We start from the raw sequence: 25,473 nt of genomic DNA on the forward strand, positions 1-25,473 counted from the left end.
TGTTTCCAGAGCTCACCTGTGCAGCAGCATGTGGCAGTACTTCATTTCTTTTTGTGGCTGCACAATGTCCTACTGTCAGGATGGACATTGCTTTTTCCATTCATCCACTGATGGACACTGGGGTTGTTTCTACTTATTGGCTGTTGTGAATAATGCTGCAGTGAGCACGGGTGTGCAATGACCTATTTGAGTTCCTAGTTTCAGTTCTTTGGGGTATATACCTAAAAGAATTGCTGGCCCGTATGCTAATTATATGTTTAGCTTTTGGGGAAACAACCAGACTTTTCCACAGCGGCTGCATCATTTTGCATGCCCACCAGCAGCGTACGAGGATTCCAGTTTATCTACATCCTTGCCAACACTTGTTTTTTGTTTTTTTTTTTAATTATAGCCATCTCAGTAGGTGTGGAGTAGAATCTCATTGTGGTTTTGACTTGCATTTCCCTAATGACTACGAATCTTGAGCATCTTCTCATGTGTTTTTTGGCCATTTGTATATCATTGGGAAAATGTCTGTTTTCTTTTTTAAAAGATCCTCTTTAATGCCGAAGCCAGAATTACATATATTGTGTCCTCTGTACACTTTTTGTTACTTCCACTTCAGATGTGCTATAAGATGTCATCTTTTTCTCCTTTCTGATTCCCAGATTGGAACCAACCAAATGGCTGTGTGCGCCAAAGCACAGAACAAGCCCTTCTACGTGGTTGCAGAAAGTTTCAAGTTTGTGCGGCTCTTCCCACTAAACCAACAAGATGTCCCAGATAAATTTAAGGCAAGAGTTTGAATATTTGAAGGGGTATTTGAGTCTAAACTGAAACCTTTGGGAAAAATGCATCGCTAATAATGTTAGTTATTCACTTCCTGTCACTACTTTCTCCAGCAGTGGGGATACAAAAATAAAGTGGTGGATGTTGGACTCACAGAGTCTAATTCGTACCCAGATTTTCAGTTTTTCAATCTCATACGGGCTAAGGAGCCGGGGAGGGCTGGTGGTGAACAGTCCAAGATTTGGAGTCAACTCTCTGGGCTCAGCTCCCATCTCTACCACTTACTGACCATGTGACCTTGGGCGAGTCTTCATTGTAAGCGCTGAACTTCATTTGTCTATACAACAGGATAATGGTATTATCAGTCATGACAATTCTGAGATGATCCATGGAGAGCTTAGCACAGTGCCTGGCACATCGTCAGCCCTCTGCAAAGGCTGTTCTGAGTGAATCCAGCACGCTGGTGAGGGGACACTGTGCCCTTGGCCCATAGGCCGCCACGATCTGGCCCACCCAGGTGACACTGCCCTCCTCGCCAGTGTGCCGCTCAGCTGGCTGCTCCCCGTTTCCGGAGGGCACTTTCAGGTGGTTGCACAGCGGCTGCTCAGGCCCAGGCCTTGGCCGTGCAGCACCCCGGATGTGGGGGCAGACTAACATCTGCTTTCTGTCTCCTAGTATAAGGCCGCTACCCTGAAGTCTGCGCACACTGGACAGGATCTCAAAGAGGAGCACCCGTGGGTCGACTACACCTCCCCGTCCTTAATCACACTGCTGTTCACAGACCTGGGCGTGCTCACGCCCTCAGCTGTCAGCGACGAACTCATCAAGCTGTACCTGTAAGCGCCGGCCCGCCCCTGCCCCCGCCACGGACAGCCGAGGCAGGCGGGCAGAGTGAGTAGCCTCTCGGGCCCATGTGAGCCAGTCCAAGACTGAATTTCTTTCTCTAAATCAAGATGAATGGACTAAGGACTTAAATTCCTAAGTCTTGGAGAAATTTTTATTCATTTCCGTCCTATTTAAGTATGTTCATGGTTCCTCAAAAACTCAAATTATGCTGACGGTTTCCAGACACTTCCATTCATTTCCTGTTTCCAGAAATACAGGTTAGATTATTGGCTACTTAACCGATGAAAGACGTGCCTAAGTCCCCTCCCTCCATCTTCTCTGCTCTCCAGACTGAATTTGCCAAAAGCTTCAAAGAGATGCAGGCCTAAAAAAGCAGGTGCTCCTGACTGCAGCCGGCTGCCCCTTCCTCACTGGCCAGCAGCTGCCCGGGACACGCAATACATGTGGCGCCTTGTAAGAAAGGCAGAAAACACTCACTCCCTTGGCCTCGGGCTTCCAGTGAACACGAGCCAGGGGCCACCATCCCCCGGCTGGCATCAAGCCGAGTGGAGTGGAAACCACCCACAGAGCCCCAAGAGGGCAGAAGCGGCAGTTAGCGGGAGTATCCACATGGCTTGCCAGTTAAGACGCCTTCCAGAACATTTGTTACATTAAATTCTGCATCTGCAAATGATGTGAATTTTAACAGGTTTGGGACCTGAGCAACTTTTAAAAATTGTACTTGGGAACAAATTCAGCATCTTTTCAAATAAATTGCATGAGACTTTGATACGGTGTTACATTGGGACTGAGCGCTGCCCCAAGCCCCACTGTTGGCCACAGTGGTGAAGGCACCTTGTAGCCACATTTACACACTTAAGATACAGCTGGTGAGAAGAAAATACAGTTTATTCAACAGAGGCGTAATAATTTTCTTTCCCAGGGTATGACCCACTTCCTCAGTTTTTTAGACACCCCCCCCCCCCGCCCCAAAACAGTACTAGGGACTTTTCTAAGGAAAGAAACACGCCAGCAGCATTAGCCGCCCTATGCAGGTGCTCAGTGCATCAGAGACCTGAAGTCCAGGGGTCAGACACCCAGGGAGGTACGGTGCCTGCGAACACGAAGGAACCTTAAACAGCCTACAATCGAGTCTACTTCAGTATCTGCGTGTTAACCCCCCCCCGCCCCAAAACAGTACTAGGGACTTTTCTAAGGAAAGAAACACGCCAGCAGCATTAGCCGCCCTATGCAGGTGCTCAGTGCATCAGAGACCTGAAGTCCAGGGGTCAGACACCCAGGGAGGTACGGTGCCTGCGAACACGAAGGAACCTTAAACAGCCTACAATCGAGTCTACTTCAGTATCTGCGTGTTAAAAAATAAGTGTAAATTCGCCCCAGAAAACGAGCTCTTTATGTAGATGACACGTGAAATAAATATCGACATCTGTTATTTACACTCGCGTGACCTCCTCGAGGCTGGCAAGTTTCTAGTAATAGTCAAGAGTGCGAATCCTCCCTCATCTCTCCCCCGTCTGAAACGACAGCTTGCAGAGATGAGACGCTTCCTGCGTGTCTGCCGACGTTCTGACGTGCAGCGAAGGCCAACGTGAGCCGCCTGCCGCGTGCGGGGCACACACGTGCGTCTCGCCTCAGGTCCAGGGATCAGCAGTCATCCTACAAATCTGCGATTCTGGAATCTGCTGCCTTGACTAACTTTTTGCCACTTGTTAACAATCCCTTCTCAAATTCTTCTTCAGTGATTTTGCCTTTTTTAAACTTTTTCAAGAGCCTTGTATCATTAAGAAGTTCCTCCATGTCCTCATCTTCAATGTCAGAACCCTAAATGCAGAAGAGAACAACAAACCACTGAATTTCTCGGCCGCAGCGTCCTAAGTAAAAGCAGCAGCTCTTAATCAGGAGCGACACACTCAGACCCAGGTCACCAATGTGATGCAGAAATTTGAGAGCCCCACGCAATTCCTATTAAAAAATACTATTTCAATAAAACGTGTTCGGAATTCTAAATTGACTATGTTAAGTAATAAAACTGCAAACTTTACCTCTTCTCTTTTCCTTTTGTCATTCATTTTTTTCTTCTTTTTCTTTTTGGCTTTCTGCTTTGACCAAGCTTTATTTTTTATGAATTTTCTTCTCCCTTCATTTTCTGTTTTCTCTTTTCGTTGTTGCTCCAGGAGTTTCTGCCTCTGCTTCTCTCTCATTTTATCTTTAAATGGGATGGTGTCTGTGTTAATGTCCACGGGCACAAAATCTGCAAACTGCTTTCCTCTCAGTTCTGGCATCTTGGGCATCCTGAGCAGGGCGAAACCCCGAGCAAGAGCAGCAAAATCGAGATCTAGTTAAATCAAAACATCAGCATTAGCACCCAAAACAGGATTAGGAGAATCGACCCGTGAAGATTCCTAGTAATAAAATTTTTCTAATCAAATAGTCTGATGGATTCATTTTAATTAGAATTAAAATAATTACATTTTTACTAAAAAGGAATACTCAACAGCCAGTTTATTCTGTCTACTCAAACCCTAGGAAGACTTCCTGTTACATGTTTAGAAAATGTTAACCATGTTTAGAAAATGTTAACACTGACAGGTGCCTAAGATTTTTATAAGACGAAGCAATTTCATACTTGTAAAACCGTCAGCTATTGAAGGTGGAGACACGACCAGAGGAAGACGTCCAGCTCACCCTTTAACCTGAAGATGAGGCTGCACTCGTGCTTCGCGTAAGCCTGGACATGCGACACAAAAGCTCGCATGCCCTTCTCAAACACGGCTCTGTCGGCCAGGGCCATGGCCCTGAGCCTCGGAAGGACGTCCGCGGTGCTCTTCTGGAGGCTCATCTCCTGCAGGGGGCACTGCACAGAGGCCAGTCACTTTTCCTGGCTGGAATCACCTCATCCCCAGGGCTCCCCCTCAGAGCCAGTGCCAACAAAACCAGAGGCAAACGGTTCATTTTAATCTCACATCAGAGGCTGGGAAGCCAAAATCCAACCCAAGTATTTTACTTGGGCCAAAAAAGTATTTTAAATTTTTTAAAGTTTTAAAATTAGATTTTACATAAAGTCCTGATTTCTGGCTGGAAAGTATGGCAACACTAAGTCCACGTTCCCAAGCAGAGACTCAGCTGGGCCGAGTGGTGGCTGCAGCCCTGGACGAGGCCGGTGTCTCCACAGCCTTCGAGGCTCCGCACTCCCATCGCCAGCCTGGCCCTGTGAGTTTGCAGCCAGCCCCCAGTGTGAGTTCCAGACCACTTATGGAAAAGAACTTTTCCAGCCACCCGTCACGGTATTCCATATGAAGAGAGATGACAACTTACTTTCTGGTTAATTGCAAGGAAATTGACGTAGGACTCTTCCATGGGGAGGAGGAACACCAGCGCACTGCCGCCGTGGCCGATGCGGGCCGTGCGACCACAGCGGTGCACGAAGGCGCTGCGAACACAGGATGGGAGCACGGTCACGTGACGACGCCAGGCAGGGCGTGGGCCTGCAGCTGCCAGACCCCGCAGCTCAGTCCCAGCTCTGCCACTTACGGGCCCTGAACTAGAAGAGCTGGCGGTTACATACGCATCGCAAACCAGACGGGATTCCGCAAGACGGTTAATGAACTAGAAAGCTTTTAGATTTATTCCTATCTGATGATCTGACGGTCCTAACAGAAAATCTGGAAAATCATGAAAAGTGTTTAAAAAAAAAAAAAAAGAGGCCCTGTAAGCCCTCCACCAAGAAATAACCATTATTACTGCTCAGGGGCTTATGCTTGACAGCACTTCTTAAGAAAACCTGCTTACTTTAGGAGAATAACAAATGTTCATCTGTGGTGTGACGTACTGTTTTCCTTTCAACATTCTATCATGTACATTTCTGCAGGAACTTGAAAAATACCTTTCATTGGAAAATACCTTTTGACTGCTGTGTGACATAGAATCATTACTGACATACCAGTGATGCACCCATTCGCCTATTTTTGCCAGTTAGAATAACACCTGGCAAACGTCATTTGTTTACTCCCTCGGGATCCGTATTTCGTTAGGCGAGGTCCCAGGCAGAGGGGAACGACGACCGTGCTGTACCTTGCGTTGCTGGGAGGGTCGTACTGCGAAACCCAGTCGACTTCGGGAATGTCTATTCCTCGGGCCATCACGTCAGTGCACACTAAAATCCCGCTAGAAAATGACAAGACACGGTTCTGCGTGAGGAGGCCACCGTTTTCATCACCAGCAGCCTTAAATGACCTCGGTGAGGACAGCTGTAATACATAGGTTCTAGAATCTCAAGATTTTCATTTTTTCTTCCTCCTAAGACGCTCTAGGGCTTTAGAAATTCCCAATGAAAATAGAAGGTGAGAGGAGACAGTGAAAGGGTTTTTTAAATTAGCATATTTCCACTTGAAAAAAAAAACTAGAGGGTCTAAGCTTCACAGGTGTTTAAAAAAGACAAGTGAAATTTTCCATGCCTGACTATAATGGTTGTATCACTTTGCCTAAGATTGCTTTTAACAGAGCAAGGATGCTCATAATTAAGGAAAACAGAAAAGTATTATTTAAATGCACAGACAGAATCGAGTTACGGTCACCGAGCTCCGCATTCCCTACTGTGCCGTCACCTGCACGACAACCTGCAAGCTGGACGTCATGGGTCGCTCCTACCTGCCCGCTTCACCCATTCAACAGCTGCCATGACCCCCACCGGCCAGGCCCTGGGCCGAAACCAGGGAATCAGGCGTGCACACAACATACGGGTTCTGTTGTGCTGCAGCTTAAAATCGAGCAGGGGAGTCGCCACGTGCAGTGGGGTCAGGACAGAGGGACGGGCTCTGGGCATCTGCACAGAGGGGATGTGGTAACTGGGGCAGAGGGGGCTGCAGGCTGTGGACACGTCACCCACGGGGCTTTGGGGCAGAGGGACGGGCAGACGCGTGCAGTGGCTGGAGACCCATCTCTGCAAAGCTCCCCGACCTCTGCAACCCGCGGAAGCCCGTGAAGATCTTGTCCCGCTTGTACTTCATCTTCCCGTGGATGCACATGACCTCCGTGCCCTTCACCAGCGCCTCCAGGGCCTTTCCGTAGTACTCCACGCAGGCGCAGGTGCTGCAAGAGGGACAGAGGGCGTGGTCGCTGGCCACCCGCCCTTCCACAGCGGGCGGGGGAAGGCCGTGAGCACCGACAGTGATGACCCCATCCTCTGGGAAACATGGAGACGGCTGTGAACTTCACCCACAGCTTAGCTCTGAACCTCGAACCCTCTCTGCAGTGAAAAGCCGATCTTTTGACAAAATCCCTTAAATGTGAATTAAAACCCCAAGGATGTATTTTCACTGTCTAAAGATGTTCCAGCAAGGGGGCTCTCCCCGCCCTGAGAAACAGCATTAGTGCAAGCTGTCCTTCGTAACAAACAATGACGTCTGAAATATAAAGTGTCGTAAGATTTCGAAACATCCCTGCTCCTCATTTGGGGAACTGCTTCCTCCCCCATTAGTGTGACCCCTGGGCTCAGTGGACAACCTAAGTTAGACCCATCATCCTCGCCTAGGTACCTGGTCTCAGCTTCGAGTCACCCAACGACATAAGGGAGCAGGGCCATCGCATTTGGAGGGATTCCAACGCGACGTCAAGTCCATTTGCAGATGAGGGGACTGAAGCTTAGGGAGAGGCAATGGGGAAGCGGCAGAGCCAGAGCCAAGGTCGGAGTCCTGCAGTGTCCCTCCCTCCAGGCCAGGCTGCAGATTCCAAGCCAGGCGACTCCTGTCTACGTAAACACCTGTGTCTTATGTACCCGTGCAAAGTGACTGCTTCACAGTTTCCGCCACAAGTCACACCAGTACATAATAAAGCAGTTTTACACACTGCAAGTCACAACCCATAGGTCCTGACAGCAATCTGGGGGGTCCTGAAATCAATTTAGTGAGTTTGGACCAGAACAGAAAACAGCAGAAACGCGGCCCGCCGCGCCGAGTGTGGTTTTGTGAACTCCGTTTCGCATTCACGCTTGGAGAGCTGATGTACTTTATTGGTGGACGGACAGGTGAAAAAGAAAAAAAAACCTTCAGGTAGTGTCAAAAAGCACCACATCTGTCCTGAATCTTGCATTCTGACAGCAGGGCAAACCCCCCTGTGACAGACACGGGGCTAGCCGATCGAATGCCATTCCCAGCCACCTCCTCCTCTGCCTCCTCACCACAGAGGCCGGGACAACTACACACTCACTCTCTCCACCATTCTTGATGTGAGGGGCTGCGAGTGACCCACCGTCGGCCCATAAAATGGAAGCCAAGCCAGCCAGGGAGGAGGGGTTTCTGAGAAAGCCTCCTGCTCTTCTGATTCAAAGGGACAGATAGGGCTAACATTGCCCTCCCCACCCCGTCTGCCTTTCCTCTTTTATCTGCTTTCAGTGCAGACAGGACAGTGAGTGTGACAGTGATCATCTCAAGAGTATGAAGTGACAGACAGGATGGAAAGGCCAGGATAACTGCAGAAACACTGACCCTGATGTTGCCGGGACATAAACCAAAGCCAGACACTGCCTACCTGTGGACTTTTACAGGAGAAAAATAAGTCCCTCCCGCTTGAGCCACAGAAGTTGGGTTTTGGTTATTTGCAGCCAAAAGCATTCCTAACGGAGAGAACCGCCCTCAATGGAACCACAAGTCCGAGTGCCACACACACCTGTGCTTTCCAGGTGCGGCTGGGCCCCGACTCTTAGCAGAGTTCAGAGCACTCATTACCTGAAGAAGACCAGGTGCTTTTCCTGCTTCCGATTGCGAAGAAAATGTACCAGCTGATTAAACTTCTCATCCGCCTTACACACCTACAAAATAAAAAGGCAAACTAATAAAAACAAATTGATTGACAATAATAATCCCCATAGCTATTTTGTTTCAGCCTTAAATTTTAAAGAATCTACTTTCTTACATGAATAAGACACTTTTGTCAGAACGTCCATCAGTCTACCTAACTCAGGCGCGTTCTGACAGGCCCGGGAACCCAGTGCTTCCGGTGCCTGTACCCAGCATACCCCACACATGTGAGCTAAGAACATACCGCCTGGGGGTAGGAGAACCACACAACTGTCCTTGGGGACTATGCATAACACACATTTATGCCCACGTTAACTCATGCAGTCACCAATTTTGACCACCCATAACGACAGTCCTGCTCTGTCCCCAAATGTATTTTAGAATATACCATGGGTATCATTTTACAGATTTACTTTCCTAGAAAACTATAAGCTAATCCCTAGAACACTCATCGTTACTAATTTCTGCTTGTTTTAATTGCAAAAAGTTAACACATTAGTGAGAACACTGTATACTATATTGATGAAACAGGGAAAATTAAGAAAAAATTAAGGAATCATTTTTCAAGTAAGCAGAAACACAAAAACCTAATACATTACTAAAACAATTATTACAGTTGATCATGTAAAAGGAAAGACAGAACTAAGCTTATTGAAAACAGTTTAAATAAAAAAAAATTAAGATTTTTTTCATTAAATTGCCTTAGCAATTTAATCAAACACTTGTTTGATTTCTTCTGGCTTTACCGATATAATTGGCAGGTAAAAACTGTGTATATTTAAGGCGTGCAATGTGATGATTTGATACATGTGCACAATGAAACCATACTCGAGATACTCAAGGCAGCCAACACGTCCATCCTGTCACGTGGTTAGCTTTTTTTTATTTTTTGGTAAGAACACTTACGATCCACCCTCCTAGCAAATTTCAAGTACACAACAGTGTAACTAACTGCTGTCACCAAGCCGCGCCTCAGACTCCAGCCGTGAGGACACAGAATCGCAGGGAACAGTGAGAATGCCGTCGGGTGCTCACCATGTAGTAGTTCTCCAGGCGGGAGGGGGTCTTCTGGGTGCTGCTGGCCGCCACGCCCTTCTCCCGCACCGAGACCCGCACGGGGTTCCGGAGGCCAGCCCTCACCAGGCTCTCCACTTCCTGCGTCTGAGTGGCGGAGAAAAGGCCCGTTCTTCTTTGCTTCGGCAAAAACTCCAGGATGGTGTTAATGCTAAAAAAAAAAAGGGGTGGGGAGGGGAGCCTCATTCATCGGCATAATCCAGAAATCCTGCATTATGATACCACGCAGGTCTTTAGAAGACAAAGAGAAACTATCGCAATATTTACAGTAGATATACTGAGAGGTGCGACCATAGGTGATTTTCATTTCTTCTTATATTCTCATTTTCCCAAGGTTTCTCCGAAGCACATAATTATACTTTCATAATATGAGACAATTAAAAGCAGCGAGTGAAATTATGAAACAAAACTTGAGACTAAAACCCACTAAACTGTACTCTTTAAGTGGGTGAACTATATGAGATATGAATTATATCCCAACAGAGCTGTTTATTTTTTAAAAAATCTTAAAGAAACCACAAAGGAAAATGCACCTTAAGGAGAATGAAGAACTGGAACTTAAATTGTGTACTAGAATTTGAAGGACCAAACCACCTAACGTTCTGAAGTTCAAAGTCATGAGGAAACAAGGGCGTTCATTCCCTTTGGGCCTCCCTTCTGCACCCAGTGCCACCCAAAGCCAATAGAGCTCCCGATCCAGCACCTTGCCTCGAACCCCATGTCCAGAAGTCTGTCTGCTTCATCCAACACCAGGACGTCCAGGGACTTCACGCAGCTGGCCAGGTCCAAGCCCTCAGCCTTCCTCCGGAACATGTCCTCCAAGCGGCCTGGAGTCGCCACCACGATGTTCCCACTTGGAAAACAGTTAACGTTTCCCACTCTCTCTGATCCTGCGCATATTTCTGCTACCAGATACCACCCCCCAAAAGTCACCCGGCTCCCAGGAAAGAGAGAGGAGACAGGAGCCAGGGAGGAACGCTGCAGTGTGGGGAGCACGTGGGCTGCGGGGGAGACGGACTCCGCCTCCAGGCTGAGACCTAGGGCGGCCAACAGACTCCAGACTCCAGCCCATCAGCCAAGTCTGGCCTCCGCCTGTTTCCATGACATTCTATTGACAGGCGCCCACACTCCTTCATTCACGTGTGGTCTCTGGTGGCTTCCACACCACAACAGCAGAGCTGAAAGCTGTGACAGACTGTGTGGTCCACAATCTAAAATATTAACCATCTGGTCCCTTACAGAGAGGTTTGCAGACTGCTGACCGAGAACAAGGCACTTAGCCACGTTAGGCCCCAGGTAACTAACTTGTCTACAAAATGAGGACGCTAACCGAAGTAGAGATACTTTTATGTAAAGATCACAGACTGGCAGACTGAAAACCCAGTGTGGCCGCAAAGATTGGCTGACCTGCAAGATTTTTAAAAATGTGAATTACATGCCAATGGTTAAAAAAATCTGGAGATAACACAAAAATCTAGAATTCCATATTCTTTTGAATAACCCAATATCCAGCCAGAGTCCTGCACAGCAGCTACCAGCTGGAGTCAAGCATTCTGGCGCCTCCCAGCCAGCTCCTCCCCAACACCCCCCAACCCCCTTCACGCCGTTATATTATCCTGACCCCAACCTGACCCCCAGAGGAACCAGTTTGTGACCCCTACTGGAAAGCATCTCACCTTATAGCTGGGACACAGTGAGCGCTCAGTAAAAGAGACTTCTCTTCGTAAAGATTGACTAACGAATTGGGCGCAAAACCTATCACAGCCCTTTACAAGCCTTATGCATGGAGGGGCCAAATGAATCCCAAGGGCCGGTGCACCCCATACTGGAGCGCACACCCCAAATGTCTAGTACCACCTGCAGCGCGCTCCACACTGCGCGAGCCTCTGAACATAAAGCGCTGCGAGAGACACTCCCGACTTCCCCAGGCCTCCTGGCCCACACGGTACCGAGAAGCCAGCAAGGACACTGCAGCAGCAGGCTGGGGAGGGAAGGGGGTGGCACTGGGGGACGGTGGCCTCGCAGGCCCTGTACTAACATCAGAGCCAGCAGGGCCACGAGAGTGTCTTCAGGGAGCGACGTGATCAGACTGGCATTCTGAAGAGGCCGCTCTGGGTTGCTCCGTGGAGCGGATCGTAAGGAGAAACACGGAAAGGAGAGACAAAGCTACTGCAGGACCCGGGAGGGAATGAGTGGGACAGGCAGCGACAGGTTAGAGACACACTTTGGTGAGAAAATGCAAAGGACCGGGTGATGGTTAATGTGAGTAGTGAGGGGGGAGGGGCCTCGTGGGGGGACAGTGGGGTGTCAGGGCTGACTCCAGGAGCACGTGAGCGGGCCGAAGAACGGAGATCTGCAGCTGAGGTGCGTGTCTGGGGCTAAAACTCCAAGCCCCCATTTTAGATGTTTGCAGCCGCTGAGAGGCCAGGGGAGATGCCAGGCGGACAAGAGTCTGTAGGTCTGGGGCTGAGGGCGAGGTCAGAGACCACCCAGTGAAGGATGAGACCACGTAGAGAGAGCCCAGAAGACAAGGGCCCCAGAGTCGTCTGGAGAGAGTGGGGGGCCACACCCCGCCCTGCCCCCCTCCCCTTCCAGGGGCAACGCTCGCTGGAGGCGAGTATTTGGCAGGGCTGAAGGAAGGAGCCGGCGAGCAAAACGTCAGGTTGACCAGGAAAGAAAACCTTTCGGGGGGAAGGTGCCTAGATCACATATCGATTCCTCTCAGGTTCAGTGCCAAGGGCAAGCGAAGAGATGAGCGGAGCAAGCAGACACCCCAGACCTACCCCTGCTGCTTAAACCTCGCAACGTCTTCTCCAGGATTCCTGCCTCCGATCCAGAGAATCTGGCTACAACAAGAGACAGGTCTGTGAGGTCAGGCAACACGACGGCCCGTGGCCGGCAGGGACACTGCATCCACTGTACCTGAACTGTGGGAAGGGCCTCGTGAAATGCGACAGGACCTCATCTATTTGAATAGCCAGCTCTCGAGTGGGTGTGATGATTATGGCTCCAACCTGCCCATGTGGGGGGAAGGGACATGATGAGCAGTGTGCGGGGCTCGCGACCTCCACACACACGCCCCGCACCCCCCACCTCACAGGGAGACTCCCAGAGGAACGGTGCTTCTGGGGCTCGCTCAGCACTGTCTGGTTACAGTGCACTCAATGACTTTGAATCCTGGTCAGTTCTCATTATTCACGGCAGTTCTGTTCTATAGTCACCGCAAACATGAGCTAGTAGACACTAAACCACTGCTCCCGGAGAAATACGGGGTGAGCGTCCCACGTGCCTCTAGTCACATGTTTGTCAACCCATCAATACATAACCTTGATTTACGTTTTTATGTAATATATATTGTTGATTCATTAACATTAAACTCAGCCAACAGACCGATAACTCGCACCGGAATGAAGCTAAGGTAATACACGTGTCATCTCCGTAAGGCACGTCACAGCCTTCCTGCACTCAGGGACGCTGGACAGCGCGTCAGCACTATGCTTGGGGCCATTTTAAACCGTGAAATCACCAAAGAAAATGTGAAAACCACGGCAGTACGCAGACTGTGAAAGGGACCCATCTACAGTGGGAGAGCTGAAACAGGAAGGCAGAGTGTCGCCAGGAGGGTGCGCAGCAGGCAACCCAAACCTGTCACTGCTCTGCGCGAGCCCACGGGTAAGCGAGACAGCACGACGAGTCCTGACTGGGGAGCTACGAGTCCATCTTAACGAGCAGGCAAATTCGCAGATACAGAATCTGCAAATACTGAGGACAGGCTGTATTTTTATGTATGAAGCTTCTGGCCAGCGTCTTACTCAACTGTGACCTCTCCGACGACTAAGTGAAAATAAGTCACTTAGCTCTCCTCACCTGACTCTTTTTTAACTTCTCTTCTCGTCTCAGGAGAATTTCCAGGATGGGGATGACAAAAGCGAGTGTCTTCCCACTCCCGGTGACCTGCAAGGGGAGAAGGTGTTGGCTGGTTTTCCCTCACGGTTCATTTTAGAAGGAAGACAGGAGGACGGGCTGCCCTGACGCCAGGTACTCACCGCTTCTGCAGCGACGTCTTTGTTTTTCAGGAACAGAGGGATGGCTGCGGACTAAGGAGAGAGGGCAAAGCGCTGGTTAGAGAATGCCGTGACTCCACAGATGAGCCAAAGCCCTGGGCATGTACTGGGCGGCCTTGGGCCCCACCCCAAAGCGGACTCTGAGCAGAGTCACCGCTAGGCACCCCAAGGTATCATGATGGGGTGTCTGCACATGTGTGTAGGGGAACGCGAGCTGAGCTGGGATTCAGGAGTCCTGAATTCTAGTCCTGCCTCACCTGCTTTTCCGCTCTGGACCAGGAAGGGTTTGAAGGTCCCTTCCAGCTCTAGTATCAGAGAACAATAATTCCACAGACCCTCTCATTGTAAACACTGTGCCGGCCTCCGGGGGTTATGAAAAGCCCGGCCCTTTGGGTTCAGGAACCAGTGGCTAAACATGAAGCAGACTCAGGGCCTGGCTTTGAGGTCACCTCTCCAGGACCCTCGCCTTGCTCCCCCGAGCCTGAGCTCACCCCATCACAACATATCTGGGTGTTGTGATGGCCTCTGCACAAGCAGTTCTCAATCTGGGTGATTTCTGTCCCCCCAAGGAACACCTGGCAATGCTTGGAGACATTTTGGTACCCAAATGCCACTGTGTGTCTGTGTGTGTGTGTGGCGGGGGTGCTACTGGCATCTAGTAGGTAGAAGCCAGGGATGCTGTTAAACAGCCTACAATGCACAGGACAGCACTCACAACAAAGAAGCATCCAGTCCAAAATGTCAACAGTGCAAATATTGAGAAACTCTGCTCTAGATCACTGCTGTCCAGCAAAAAATATGTGAGTCGCATACACAATTTTAACATTTCTAGTAGCCACCATCCACCCAGACGCTAAGGACAGAAAGCTCAGGATCCCTCTAGATTCCTCTCTTTCGTAGGCCCCGATCTGGTTCCTCAGCAACCCTAAAGCAATCTTGAACCCAACTTCTCAATATCCACTGCTCTCTCTCTACTCCAAGCCACCATCATCTCTTAGTGACAATGGCCTCCTGACCTCCCTGCTCCTCTTCTTACCCCTTTAAAGTCCATTCTCTACACAGTAGTCACATCCCTTCTCTTGTTGCACAGCTTCCCATATAAGATGGCTTCCCACTGCACCGAGAATTAACTCCAAGCTCCTACAAGACCCTGCACAACACAGATTCTGTTTTGCTCATCTCGGCCACCATTCCTGAGGCTCCAGTCACAACGGGCTTCTTTCTGTTCCTCCAAGCCCATTTCCTGCCACAGAGCATTTGCACTGGCATTTCTCTCTGCTGGGATACTCTCCAGTAACCCCACAGCCAGCTCCTTCTCAATCACTCAGCTATCAGCTCAGTGACACCCTTCCTAACGCCCTATCATTCCTCCTATCCTGGACCTTCTTGTCACTGTCCATCACATCAGTCTGACAGCTAGAAGGGACGGGACAGGCTATGAACCAGGCACTTAAATCCTAGCACCCAAAGGTGGAGGTGGGCAGGGGCGTGAGGACCCCGGCACAGGTGCGCCGCCGCCAGCCGCCTCTGCCTGCCTGAGTCACTAGCAGCTTGGCATCGCCCGAGTCCGGGCAGCCTGGAGACGTGGTAGAAGTCCCCGCTGGAAGGCTGAAAACTCCTGGATGCGAGTGCTAATGCTAAGACCGACCGGCCGCGTCCCGTTCAGCGGGTGCCCGGCCGGCTCTGAGCCTGCCTTTCCCCATCTGCCCCCGGCGCACGGCGGCCCCTCGTCCCCTAGGGCCACGCCGGGTACCTGCACCGGTGTCATGTACGGGAAACCTAGGTCCCGCAGCACGCCCAGCACCCGCGGGTGCAGCGGCACCGGCAACGTCTCCCAGGACCCCTCCGTCACATGCTCCATGGCGCGCACACCCGCCGCGGCTCCCGGATTCAGGAGCGCCGCCAGCTAGAACTTCCGCTTCCGGACGCCTACGCCGCCGCCGAGGCCGGCCGGGAACCGAAGCGCAGCAGCCAGGTTCCGGAGGGCGCGGAAGGTGCCCTCGCCCCGGGAGAGTGGAAAACCAACCGCGGGAGAGTGAAAGCCGGTGGCGGGGGCCCGGCCAGAGTGGTGCCAGTCGTCCGGCGCTGCCACTTAGGCTCGGGGCGGCTTTCCACGCCCGGCAGGCGTTTGGGCGGGAGGGATTCGGCTCCGGCTCCCGCTTTCTCCGCTAATTGGAGGCAGATGGCAGCACCATACCGCGTGCTGGCCAAAGGGCAGTGGAGGGAGGACAGAAATGTACCCCAGCTCCGGAGCCCCAGGTTCACCGTAATGCAAAATAGGGTTGACGTGGGGATCCAGTGCCTGCTACATAATAAATGTGGGTTTGGCTCTGAGGAAGTTACGCCGGAGTCCTATACAAGAATACTGTCTTCTCATCCCTGTGTTCACCTGTGACGGCCCACGCGCTTCCATCATTCGGAAAGGTTTTACTGTTCACATCATGTGCCGGGCTCCAGCTATGTGCACGGCCTGCTTCCTTACATTTATCAGGACTTTTCCAATGTCACCTTAGTGATGTTTTCCATTCCTGGTCACTACAACCGCTTACCCACAGCCCCTACCATTAACGACATGTCGTGTGACTTACGTATTCACTTCATCTCCCCCGCTAAAAGATAAATCCCGACAGTGGGAGATTTCCCTCTATTTTCTTTATCTCGGTGGCTACAGCTGGTAGTACAGTCAGTATTTTAGGATAAATGGAAACGGTACTCATGCAGACTCCAGTCGTCTCAAACGGAATTAAAGCCCAAGGTAACATTTTCACATCCTCAAACCACCTTTGCCCACCGTTTTATAAAATGGGGGATCCTCAGACAGCTCCCAAAGCAAAAGCAGAGGGAAAGAACGTTGTGCCATCTGCACTTGGGGCTTCACTATTATCTGAACTTGGGACCCTTTCCAAGCCTGTTTCCTTATCTCCAAAATGAGGATTATGATAGCACCCAAGGTAACCGCGGTTTTGGGGAATAAATGAGTCAGATGATAAAAAGCGCTTAGCATCGCACCAGGACATTACAGGGCTCCATAAGTGGCAGTTTCATTTATTACTAGCAGGCCCCTAGTGTCATGGAGGAAGAGGAATAGTTTCAAAAGGCAGAGAACTAGTTTGTTTCCATCAATCACTCTTCATCTCAAAGCCTTGGGCAAATCACTTAATCCCTCTTAAATTTATTTCCCACATCCATAAACCAGGTAGTTGAGTGAAAATCACTCAAAACTTTTTCCAAATACAAAAACACTTACGATGTTATCACTGATCCATCAAAGAAACCACACAGGGAAATCTAAAATTGGGTTCTTTCCTATTCACTACCCTCAAGTTCAGCCATTAAGTCAGTCATTTATAACAGGCATAATTACTCAGAAAATGTGGACATGTCTCATTTTGAATATGAACAGAAACAACAAATGTGAATTCATTAATATATAAAACACAGAATGCTAAAACTGTTTTTAAAAAGAATTGTTTATTTACTGAACCTGGGGCAGATTAGATACACAACCAATTTTAAATTTACATGTTTTAATTCAATTTTGAAATGTTTTCTCACACACAAAAAAAATAAATTGGCATGCAACAGCTGTCCTAAGGTAAAACAGTCACCTTAAACTGTTGCAAGTATTTTCACCCAAGGTTGAAAAATTGTTTATCCTGAACATGAAAACCTGTAACAAATTTAAATTAATTATATAAAACTCGTTACTTGTAGTTTTACCTTTGCAAAGATCCGAAAAAAAAAATAATGTACAAGTAACTAATGTACATCAGTCACAACATAATCCTGGATCGTCCCCACACCAAAACCAGATGCTCCTTTAATTTTAAACCCATCATCAGAGACCAAGATAAAGTCATTTCGTTTTATACAAAACAAAATTCACATGTGCCAAAAAAGACCCAAGAAAAACAAAAACCAAAACCCTAGTACTGACAGTGATGTTCAGTACCCTAATTATAGAGTGGCCAAATGCCGTCGATCAAAAATAAAATAGTGGCTGTATATCACTGCAATGAAATCGGAGGCTTTAACCTTTTGCCATCAGACATCCAGATTTTTTTCAATTACGTGAATGCATAGTGCTGCGTGCCAAGAGGAGAGAAAGTGATGTGCCAGCATAGAAAGAAAAAGCTACTATTGGCTGAAACACCCAGAGAATTGGCTTTAAGGGAGACTTCTTACACGGTCAGGCAGAAACCAAACAATGGTTATTAGCTGCTTGTGTCATCAATTTAAGTAAAGGTGAAGTCCTAAGGTTCAAAGTGAAAATTTAGGAGGAAAGTGTTGTTGGGTTAATTCTTATTTTTAAAACAAAACCAAATACACAAAGTATAAAAGTACCAACCTGGTAGCATACTCCAAAGTCACAGAGCTCTGCCATTAGGTGGATAGAAAACGTCACGATTCAGACTGTTGTTTCTCATAAGGATTCAACAAAATGAATCTTTAATGACTAGAACTGCAGGGTAGGGGGTCCAAGGAATGCAGTCATTTTAGTAAAGTACTATCCTGAACAAATGGCATTTTATTATGGTAGCGAAAGAAGATGTCATAAGGAGTATTTGCCTATGTTTCGCTTACATTGTTTGAGCTCTGGGAGGACCTGTATAATGGAGGCAGAATACGAATAAGAAATTGTGCCAATCAAATGTCAAATTTTCATTGTAACTTTCCTAATCAGGTGTTTTTCCTCAATATCTATTAATCACAAAGAAACATAAGCTGTGAGTGTACAGTTCAGAAAATAAAAACATACAAACTCATGACATTATTATGACCAAGATGTTTGTCGGTAAACAGTGAATTATGAGTTTCGGATCATCAGGAAAAGGCTTTTTAAACAACCCTCCGGACTTCAAAAAATCTCTTCAGGTAGTAGATCTGTCCCAATGTCATGGCAACTAGAACAAGAGCTTCAAAGAAGGACCAAAGGACCACTCTGCTGTTTGTGTTGTCATTGACTGTTGAGGACAAACAAACAAAATTTTAACAACCAAAAAAAAAAAAAAACCAAAAAAAACCCCACAAAGGCATCATAAACTATCCCCTAGCCTTACTTACATACCATTTATCGTAGTCTAAATATTTCTGTCCCCAACATACTTAGATGCAGAGAATTCTAGATTTAAATGGATTTGGAGTATAGTCAAGCCAACTCTGCTTATGAATGTGGAATACAGAGGAAAAGTGACTTGCCCAAGGTCACACTTGTAGGGTTAAAACCCAATCCAACATTCTTTCTCCCTCAGGTTGAAATGTCCCACATTATAATCCTTTTTGCCGAATTAGAAAATTGACTTAAAAAATTAATAGATTGTTTCAAGATCACAGAGTTACCCAAAAAGCACTACAAAGTTAAAATGTGTCAAAGCGTCTTTTCCTTTAAACAGTTACTTGACAAATATTTACTGAGCACCTACTATGTACTTGGCATTTGTTCTAGGTGGGGGCAGTTTTCTCAGTTTCGAGGACTAGAAATGGCAGTTATACCAAGTAAACCTGAATAAGTCTCACGATTTATCCCACTCTTAAGCTAAGGATCGGATCCTTAAAGTAACAGCTATAACCACATTATTTTATCCTGCTCAACTTACATCACTTTCTTTCTAGTTTCTGATCCAATTCTATCGACTTAACTTTTTTAAATTACTAGGTGGTCTTCTGCAAATATCCAACATGAGAAATATTTATAATTAGCAATATAGTATCATAGTAATCAGCTGAATGAGTGCCACATTTTACATACAAAAAGTTTGTATACTATTTGTAAAAAGATTAATTAGAATTGTAACAGCTACTAGACTGATGATCACTCAAAAAGAAATGAAAAGAAAGCAACTAACATATTTCCAGAAGGATGCCTTCCCAGAGTAAGAATAGGCAGGTGCCCAAGGACCTTGACTAGAACCCTAAAAACCAACACTTAAATTTTAGTGCTTATTCCCTGGTGTGACGTTTACTTCTACTGAAAACTTCGTAATTAATCTCTAGCATAATCACCAATGACTCACATTTTAAGATCATGTCTGAAAGGGAATGGCTGAGTAAATACTTCGAATTAAGAAACCATGTCAAGAAGTATTTATATCTCCCTTCACTTATAGAAAAATGCATCTTTAAGCTTAAACTGAACACAATGAAGCATACTAGCACAGTAAGCAGCCACCTGGGAGAACATGTGCCTATCAGACAATGTCATCATGCCACGCGCATATCAGCCTGACCTGTAGGCAACACGGCGTTATTATCACACTGCAGTAAAAAGGAAGTCTCATGTTCATCTGTCTTAGGGTGCTGTGGGCGGATGTACAAAACAAACGGCATTGAGGAACTATTTCACTTGCAAAATTAAACTAAATGCCTGAAGTTCTACTTGTCTGTGAACGTCTCTCTGGTCAAATTAATGGAGAAAGAATAAGGTTGGCCACTCAGAAACCGGAAGACGGGTGCTTTGTCTGGCTGCTATGTTCCCAGGAACCTCCTATACCTATAAAGCCACCTGGTCTGCAAAACAGTGAAAATCTTGGCCTTCGCACTATTCAGTGCCTTTCTCATCCCAGAATGGGCTGGCCTCCACCTGGGAGAAGGTAGCCCACAGACGGGTCCCTGCCAGATGAGGGACAGAAGGTAAAGATCCCAGAGTGGTAGCAAGGAGAAGGACTCATGGTGCAAGAGGCACGAGTGTGTGTACACGCGTTGGTCCCCCTCATGCTCATGCCTCACTCCACCCCAAAAAAGCGAGAACGGGGGTGCTGCTCCAATCTGTCATATTTACTCGTCGCTCTCCCATGGAGAGGGGAAGTCCACGCTCCAGGTCCCGCCAGTTCCCTTCCCCCAGCGGCAAGAACAGATGTAAGCGAGCGAGAAGAACAGAATCCACACCTTGAAGAAATTCACCTCTGCTGACCTCTCAGCATCGTGCTTCCTTCCCCTCCCTACCCCGCCCCAGAACAAAGATGCCTGGCCCAGGTCACTCTGTGCTCACAGACAAGAGCCTGCTCCCGGTGAGGTCCATCTCTCAGAACTACCTGGGGGATGGAAGACACTGAACCACAGGTGTGGACCTGGATCTAAAATATGATACCTTGTCTGTGGGTCAACACATGCTACCTCTTAATTTTACATGCAAAAGCAGAATGCTTAAGGCTGTATTATGGGCTAAACAGGCTTTTGCAATCTAACATGGGCTTCCGATCATCAGTTTCCACAAACACATTCTCAGTTTCCAGTTTACAAATTTGGGAATCCAAACTGGTATTCACTTGGTGACTGCCCTTGTTCGTATTTCTGTGCTATTTTATCTAGACTAAACGCTCCGTTTTAGGGGGAAAAAAGCTAAATCTTAGCATATACCATTAATCATACTGGCACAAAAGTTTTAGGCATTTGATTAAAAACCAATGCAATAGCCATTTTATAGTGTTTTTCCTTTCTGCTTTAAAAAAACGATTTGCTTCATTCCTTAGGTAGGTGACCATATGTTTTGAAAACTCTTAATACTGTGCTGAATCTTAATATCATTTCGTGGTTTAGAATCAATGTCCCAATAATAAACTAGTGTAGTACAAAGCTCTACAAACACGTATAAAATATCTTTGCATAGGTACTTTTTTTAAGTTAATGATTTAATCTGAGTATGTCTGCAAAACTTCTAAATGAGGAAAAATCAAAGCAAGCTGTTGGGTAAGACACCCTCAGCATTTGTGGCCACCACAGACAATGCTGCAAAGTTAACCCATTCGTTCACTCACTTGCTCTGTGTATTCTCTCCCGAACTTCCATGTATTCCTGTTCATGCTTTACGGCTGTCATCGCCACTGCTAGCTCGTTAATCATTTCTTCTAGCTTGTTCTGGTGAGCTACAGAAGGATTTGCAAACAAATTAGTACATATTTGGTAATCTCTTTTTGAAAAATATTTATAAAACAATAAAAACGTTGCTCAGAGAAGGCATAAAAAGGAGTAACTTTTTAGAAATGGCTCAGACATCATTTTGGACTACTGATGACAATTTAATTCTCGAAGCATTTTTTTAAGTCCATTCCCAGTACAGAAATCTCTTTTAAGGTAGAGAACACACTATATAATTTTTACTGACTAAAAGAAAACAATTAACCCTAAGAACTAATGAACTGCAGCTAAGTGAGGTTCACTATACTGACAGCTAACCAGAAAGAGGGAAAAAAACTGAGGGAAGGAAAAGAGAGCACAAAATATCGAAAAAACAAAATCCTTAATAACACCCTAACAATAATCTACAAATAACATTTAAACTAAAATCAAAATCTACTCTTAAAAATCATGTAACTCTAATGTTAATTGAGGAGCAGTATCAAAACAGACCTTTAATCTCTATGACACTAAGCAGAGAAAAACATGAAGACCTTCTTAGGAAAATTCAACTCAAGCATTCTTCTATGCGAGTCAAAGCGCTGACTTCACTACAGTGAGCACCAGCAGGCATCGCAAGCGCAGACGAGCTCTCGGCTACACAAGGTCTAACACCAGGTATTCTCCTCGGCCAAACATGAATGCGAGGTGAACTTGGAGTTCTGAAGAATCAGTGTAGGCTCCTAGATAGTGCTATGTAATGACAATGAAGAAACAGGTGGGGGAAACACACAAGGGAAGATTCCTACGGGAAGGGTCTCTTCATCACTGCCCAAGACTGGGCCGCATCTAGAATTCCAAATAATCCTAAATTTCTCGAGAGAAGCCAAGGGCCTGGAATCCCAAACCCTCCCTCACCGGCTTCACTTTGGAGGCGCCACACACTACGCGGAACCTTTAGATCAGGTTTCTCGGGGGCAGCACTGCTGACATCTGGACCAGATAATCCTTTGTCGCGGGGAGCTATCTAATGCGCTACAGGATCACCCGCCAAGCCATGAGAGTCAAAAAGGTCTCCTGACATTGCCAAATGTCCCCTGGGGAGGCAAAAATCATCCTGATGAGAACCACTGCTTTAGAGGAAGGCTTGACTTGACAGCTGCCATTCACTGCCATTAACAAGCAAAAGCAAGAATTTTAGATATTGTGTTAAAAGATTACGTAAGAATAAGTCAACATTCACATTCATCAGCCAACATTTTTGAACTTCTGAGAAAGGACTAATTTCCAGAAAATGAACAAACGCACAAGGTCCTTCAAAACTCCCAATTCTCCTTGAAAATTAGCCAAGTCCTGCACTGTAAATGACCCTGAAAAGCAAGCACAGGAATACTAAGTAGTATGATTCTCTAAATCCCATAGATTCCAAAACCTAACACATCATCTTCATAATTTCAGTGTTCTACTAATTGCTCAATATCTAAGACATGTTAATGTTAATACTATGAAATGTGTTAAATTGCTACTTTCCCAAAATCCTACTGTGAACTGCGACAACAACCCTTCACGGACGCACACACACAACACATCCAAATGTGCTGGCTCCTGGTAGGTAATTTATCCAGAAGAATCAATTCAGGGTTCAATGCTGGTAAGCTGAAGAATAAAAATTAATCTAACTGAAACATATGACTGAAAGAACTTTTGTTACCATATCTAGACATGGCTCCTAAAACTGCATTTCATACCCAACCAAGTTTCAGGTTAGAGAACTTAAATAATGGTTAAAATAAACCTACAAAATACTTTCTACAAAGTCAACAGCACCATTTGCTATTAGCTATGTCTAATTAAGACTTTTATCTGTCCAGTTATAGTTGAATCCTTCTACTCTTCGATGTTCATTTAAAAGGTACTATCAAAATGTCAACGGCTGTGTTCCTAGTGCTATTAATTTAAAATGACCCAACTTGTACCTCCAGTCAACTAAACAAAAACCACCAAAAAACAATCACTCTAAAACTCGAATTAGTTGTAGGGTTGTTTTTTAAAATTAAGACATAAAACACTCTCATGCTAACAAACAGATTAGAAAAAAAGGAAAGCAGAAATTAGGTAACAGCAAACAGAAATATGCAAAAAGATGCTGTCGAAAATCAATCCACATACCATCCCAGGTATCTCCACCACCTGAAGGAAAGTTTAAGATTTAAACACACGCACAAAATAAAAACAAAAAGTTTAGCTAAACTCGTCATGTATACAAATGAGCAATAAAGATGCATATACCAGGATTTGCAAATTAACAGAACAAATAACCTAAGAGGCATGTAATCTACATGCTTACAAGAGCACGAAGTGCCTAAACTGTCAGAAGAGATAATTATAAAGAAGTAAAATATAAACATGAACTTCCAGAAACTTTGTTAATTAGGGGATCTGGATAAAAAACATTTTTCACAAGAAATTTTTAATTTTAAAGACAGTGAGTGAACCCAGAATAAGAAATCAAAATAAATACCGCATTCAGATAGATAAAAATGTACAGAATTAATATTAACTCTTGGAAAGTAATATAAACTTTCTGAATGTTCATCTCACCTTCTGTCTCCATGTCCTGTCCTTTCGGGGCTTCCCCAATGTCAATGGTGAACATCACTATCTTTGGAGTCATGGTGGACATCCTATTGCTAAAACAAAACTTATATGTTCCATCCATGTGAGCAGCAAATGTGTATTTCCCACTGGACTCCCGGTCTCCTTTATAAATTCCTTTATTATCAGGCCCTGTAATCTGGAGGGAGAAGAGAAACGCATGAGATATCACGGAAAATTTAAAATTCTAAACTTTGTAAGTGATGTCCATTGGCACTAGGACACTCGCTGAGAAAATGTAATTTTCACTGAGCTCCACATCAGTTAGTGACAGAAACTTCTTTGGGCTCCCACTGGAGCCCTCTACCTTTCGACTGTCTCATTTGTTCAACTACTATGTAAACTCAGACACAAAAACCGCACCTTACACAGCCTCCAAGTAGCCTAACACCTCCCACAAACATGTAGCCCTTAACAACAGTGAGAAACCGCTTTAAAACTGAAAATTTTGAACAAGGTGCCTTTCTAGGTTTTCCTGATTACTGCCAACCAGTGAAGGAATCCGCTTTATCTGAGATGCCTGAAACTTAAGGAAAAGGACTGGCCTGGAAATTAGACCCATGTCCTCATCCCCATTAGCTACAAAGCAGCCGTTGGGCCTTGCTCTAGTCACTTCTGCTTTAAAGCCCCTCCACCTGTAAAACATGGACAATGGAATAGTTGATCAGCAAGGTCTTAGTTAATTTTAACAGATACTCCTTCCATTATCCCATTTCTGGCCCTCACTTGTATTGTGTAATTTGTGCCCAAGTCTGCTAATGTTCACTATCAAGTGAAAAATTCTTAAACCCAATCAATCATGCTAACAGATGAATTTAAATATTAATTACATCTGGTTTCCAAAAAGGAAAAAAAGAGAGAGGTGAATCATTCTTTCGGTTTAAAAAAAAAAAAATGATACAGGACAAAATTTGGAGACTGCTGGTTTCTTAAAATTCCCTGTTTTCTCCAGATACTTCACTGCATTCATTACTCCTCGAATGCATGACCCGACTCCACCTCTCTCCCTAGTCACAGATGGCTAAACGACGTATCCGGAGATTTGTGTAAAAACAGGTATAACACTCAGGTCGTTTCTACGATAAGCAAAGAAAAACACAACGCGAACGTCTGCCTAGCATCACTCGGTAACTTCTCATTTACTTCTCCAAAAGTTTTCATGCCACGTCCCAACATTAATCCGTAACGTGGAGGCGCGCAGCTGCTGACCGCCTCGAGTCCCGCCACCAGCCGGCCGCGACAGAGAAGCGCCTTCCGGGCCGGGAGCTGACACGCGGCGCCCGAGCGACAAAGCGCGGCGAACGGTTCCGAGGGGAACCCGCCGTGCAAGCTGACGACCCAGAGCAACGAAGCAACCGAGGGGGGCCGGGGACCCGGAACCCGGCGGGACGCGGGGACGAGGGCCGTTGGCGGGTCGCCGCGGCGGGGACCGGGCGGCG

General features: G+C 46.5%; 3 protein-coding genes across 5 annotated transcripts in view; 1 reads left to right on the forward strand and 2 right to left on the reverse strand.

Annotated features, from left to right (window-relative positions):
• The window catches only part of EIF2B1 (eukaryotic translation initiation factor 2B subunit alpha), a 9,208-nt gene extending 6,438 nt beyond the window's left edge, over positions 1–2,770 (forward strand). For both annotated transcript variants that reach the window (XM_006909978.2, XM_025045540.1), the window contains exons 8-9: positions 648–773; positions 1,444–2,770. In XM_006909978.2, coding sequence (XP_006910040.1) covers positions 648–773; positions 1,444–1,608 — 291 coding nt within the window. In that variant the 3' untranslated portion in view covers positions 1,609–2,770. The remainder of the gene's footprint in view (positions 1–647; positions 774–1,443) is intronic.
• Positions 2,769–15,457, reverse strand: DDX55 (DEAD-box helicase 55). Of its 2 annotated transcripts, none has more exons than XM_025045539.1 (14): positions 15,300–15,457; positions 13,529–13,579; positions 13,350–13,436; positions 12,405–12,496; positions 12,266–12,328; positions 10,186–10,335; positions 9,444–9,633; positions 8,337–8,419; positions 6,571–6,702; positions 5,686–5,778; positions 4,930–5,155; positions 4,300–4,468; positions 3,657–3,949; positions 2,769–3,435 (listed from the first exon to the last, which is right to left on the reverse strand). In XM_025045539.1, exons 1-14 carry the CDS (start codon positions 15,405–15,407, stop codon positions 3,271–3,273), a joined length of 1,902 nt encoding a protein of 633 aa, XP_024901307.1. In that variant the 5' UTR covers positions 15,408–15,457; the 3' UTR covers positions 2,769–3,270. The 2 variants fall into 2 exon arrangements, with proteins under 2 accessions (XP_024901307.1, XP_006910041.2); XM_006909979.3 differs by having other exon boundaries at positions 4,930–5,044; positions 15,300–15,456.
• A 1,541-nt stretch (positions 15,458–16,998) lies between these two features.
• Positions 16,999–24,438, reverse strand: TMED2 (transmembrane p24 trafficking protein 2). Its single transcript, XM_015587897.2, has 4 exons — positions 24,403–24,438; positions 23,981–24,221; positions 21,301–21,408; positions 16,999–18,510 (listed from the first exon to the last, which is right to left on the reverse strand). Exons 1-4 carry the CDS (start codon positions 24,436–24,438, stop codon positions 18,386–18,388), a joined length of 510 nt encoding a protein of 169 aa, XP_015443383.1. The 3' UTR covers positions 16,999–18,385.
• Positions 24,439–25,473: the final 1,035 nt, after the last annotated feature.

Source organism: Pteropus alecto, unplaced genomic scaffold (assembly GCF_000325575.1).
Source record: "Pteropus alecto unplaced genomic scaffold, ASM32557v1 scaffold213, whole genome shotgun sequence".
In the NCBI taxonomy this organism is placed as follows: domain Eukaryota; kingdom Metazoa; phylum Chordata; class Mammalia; order Chiroptera; family Pteropodidae; genus Pteropus; species Pteropus alecto.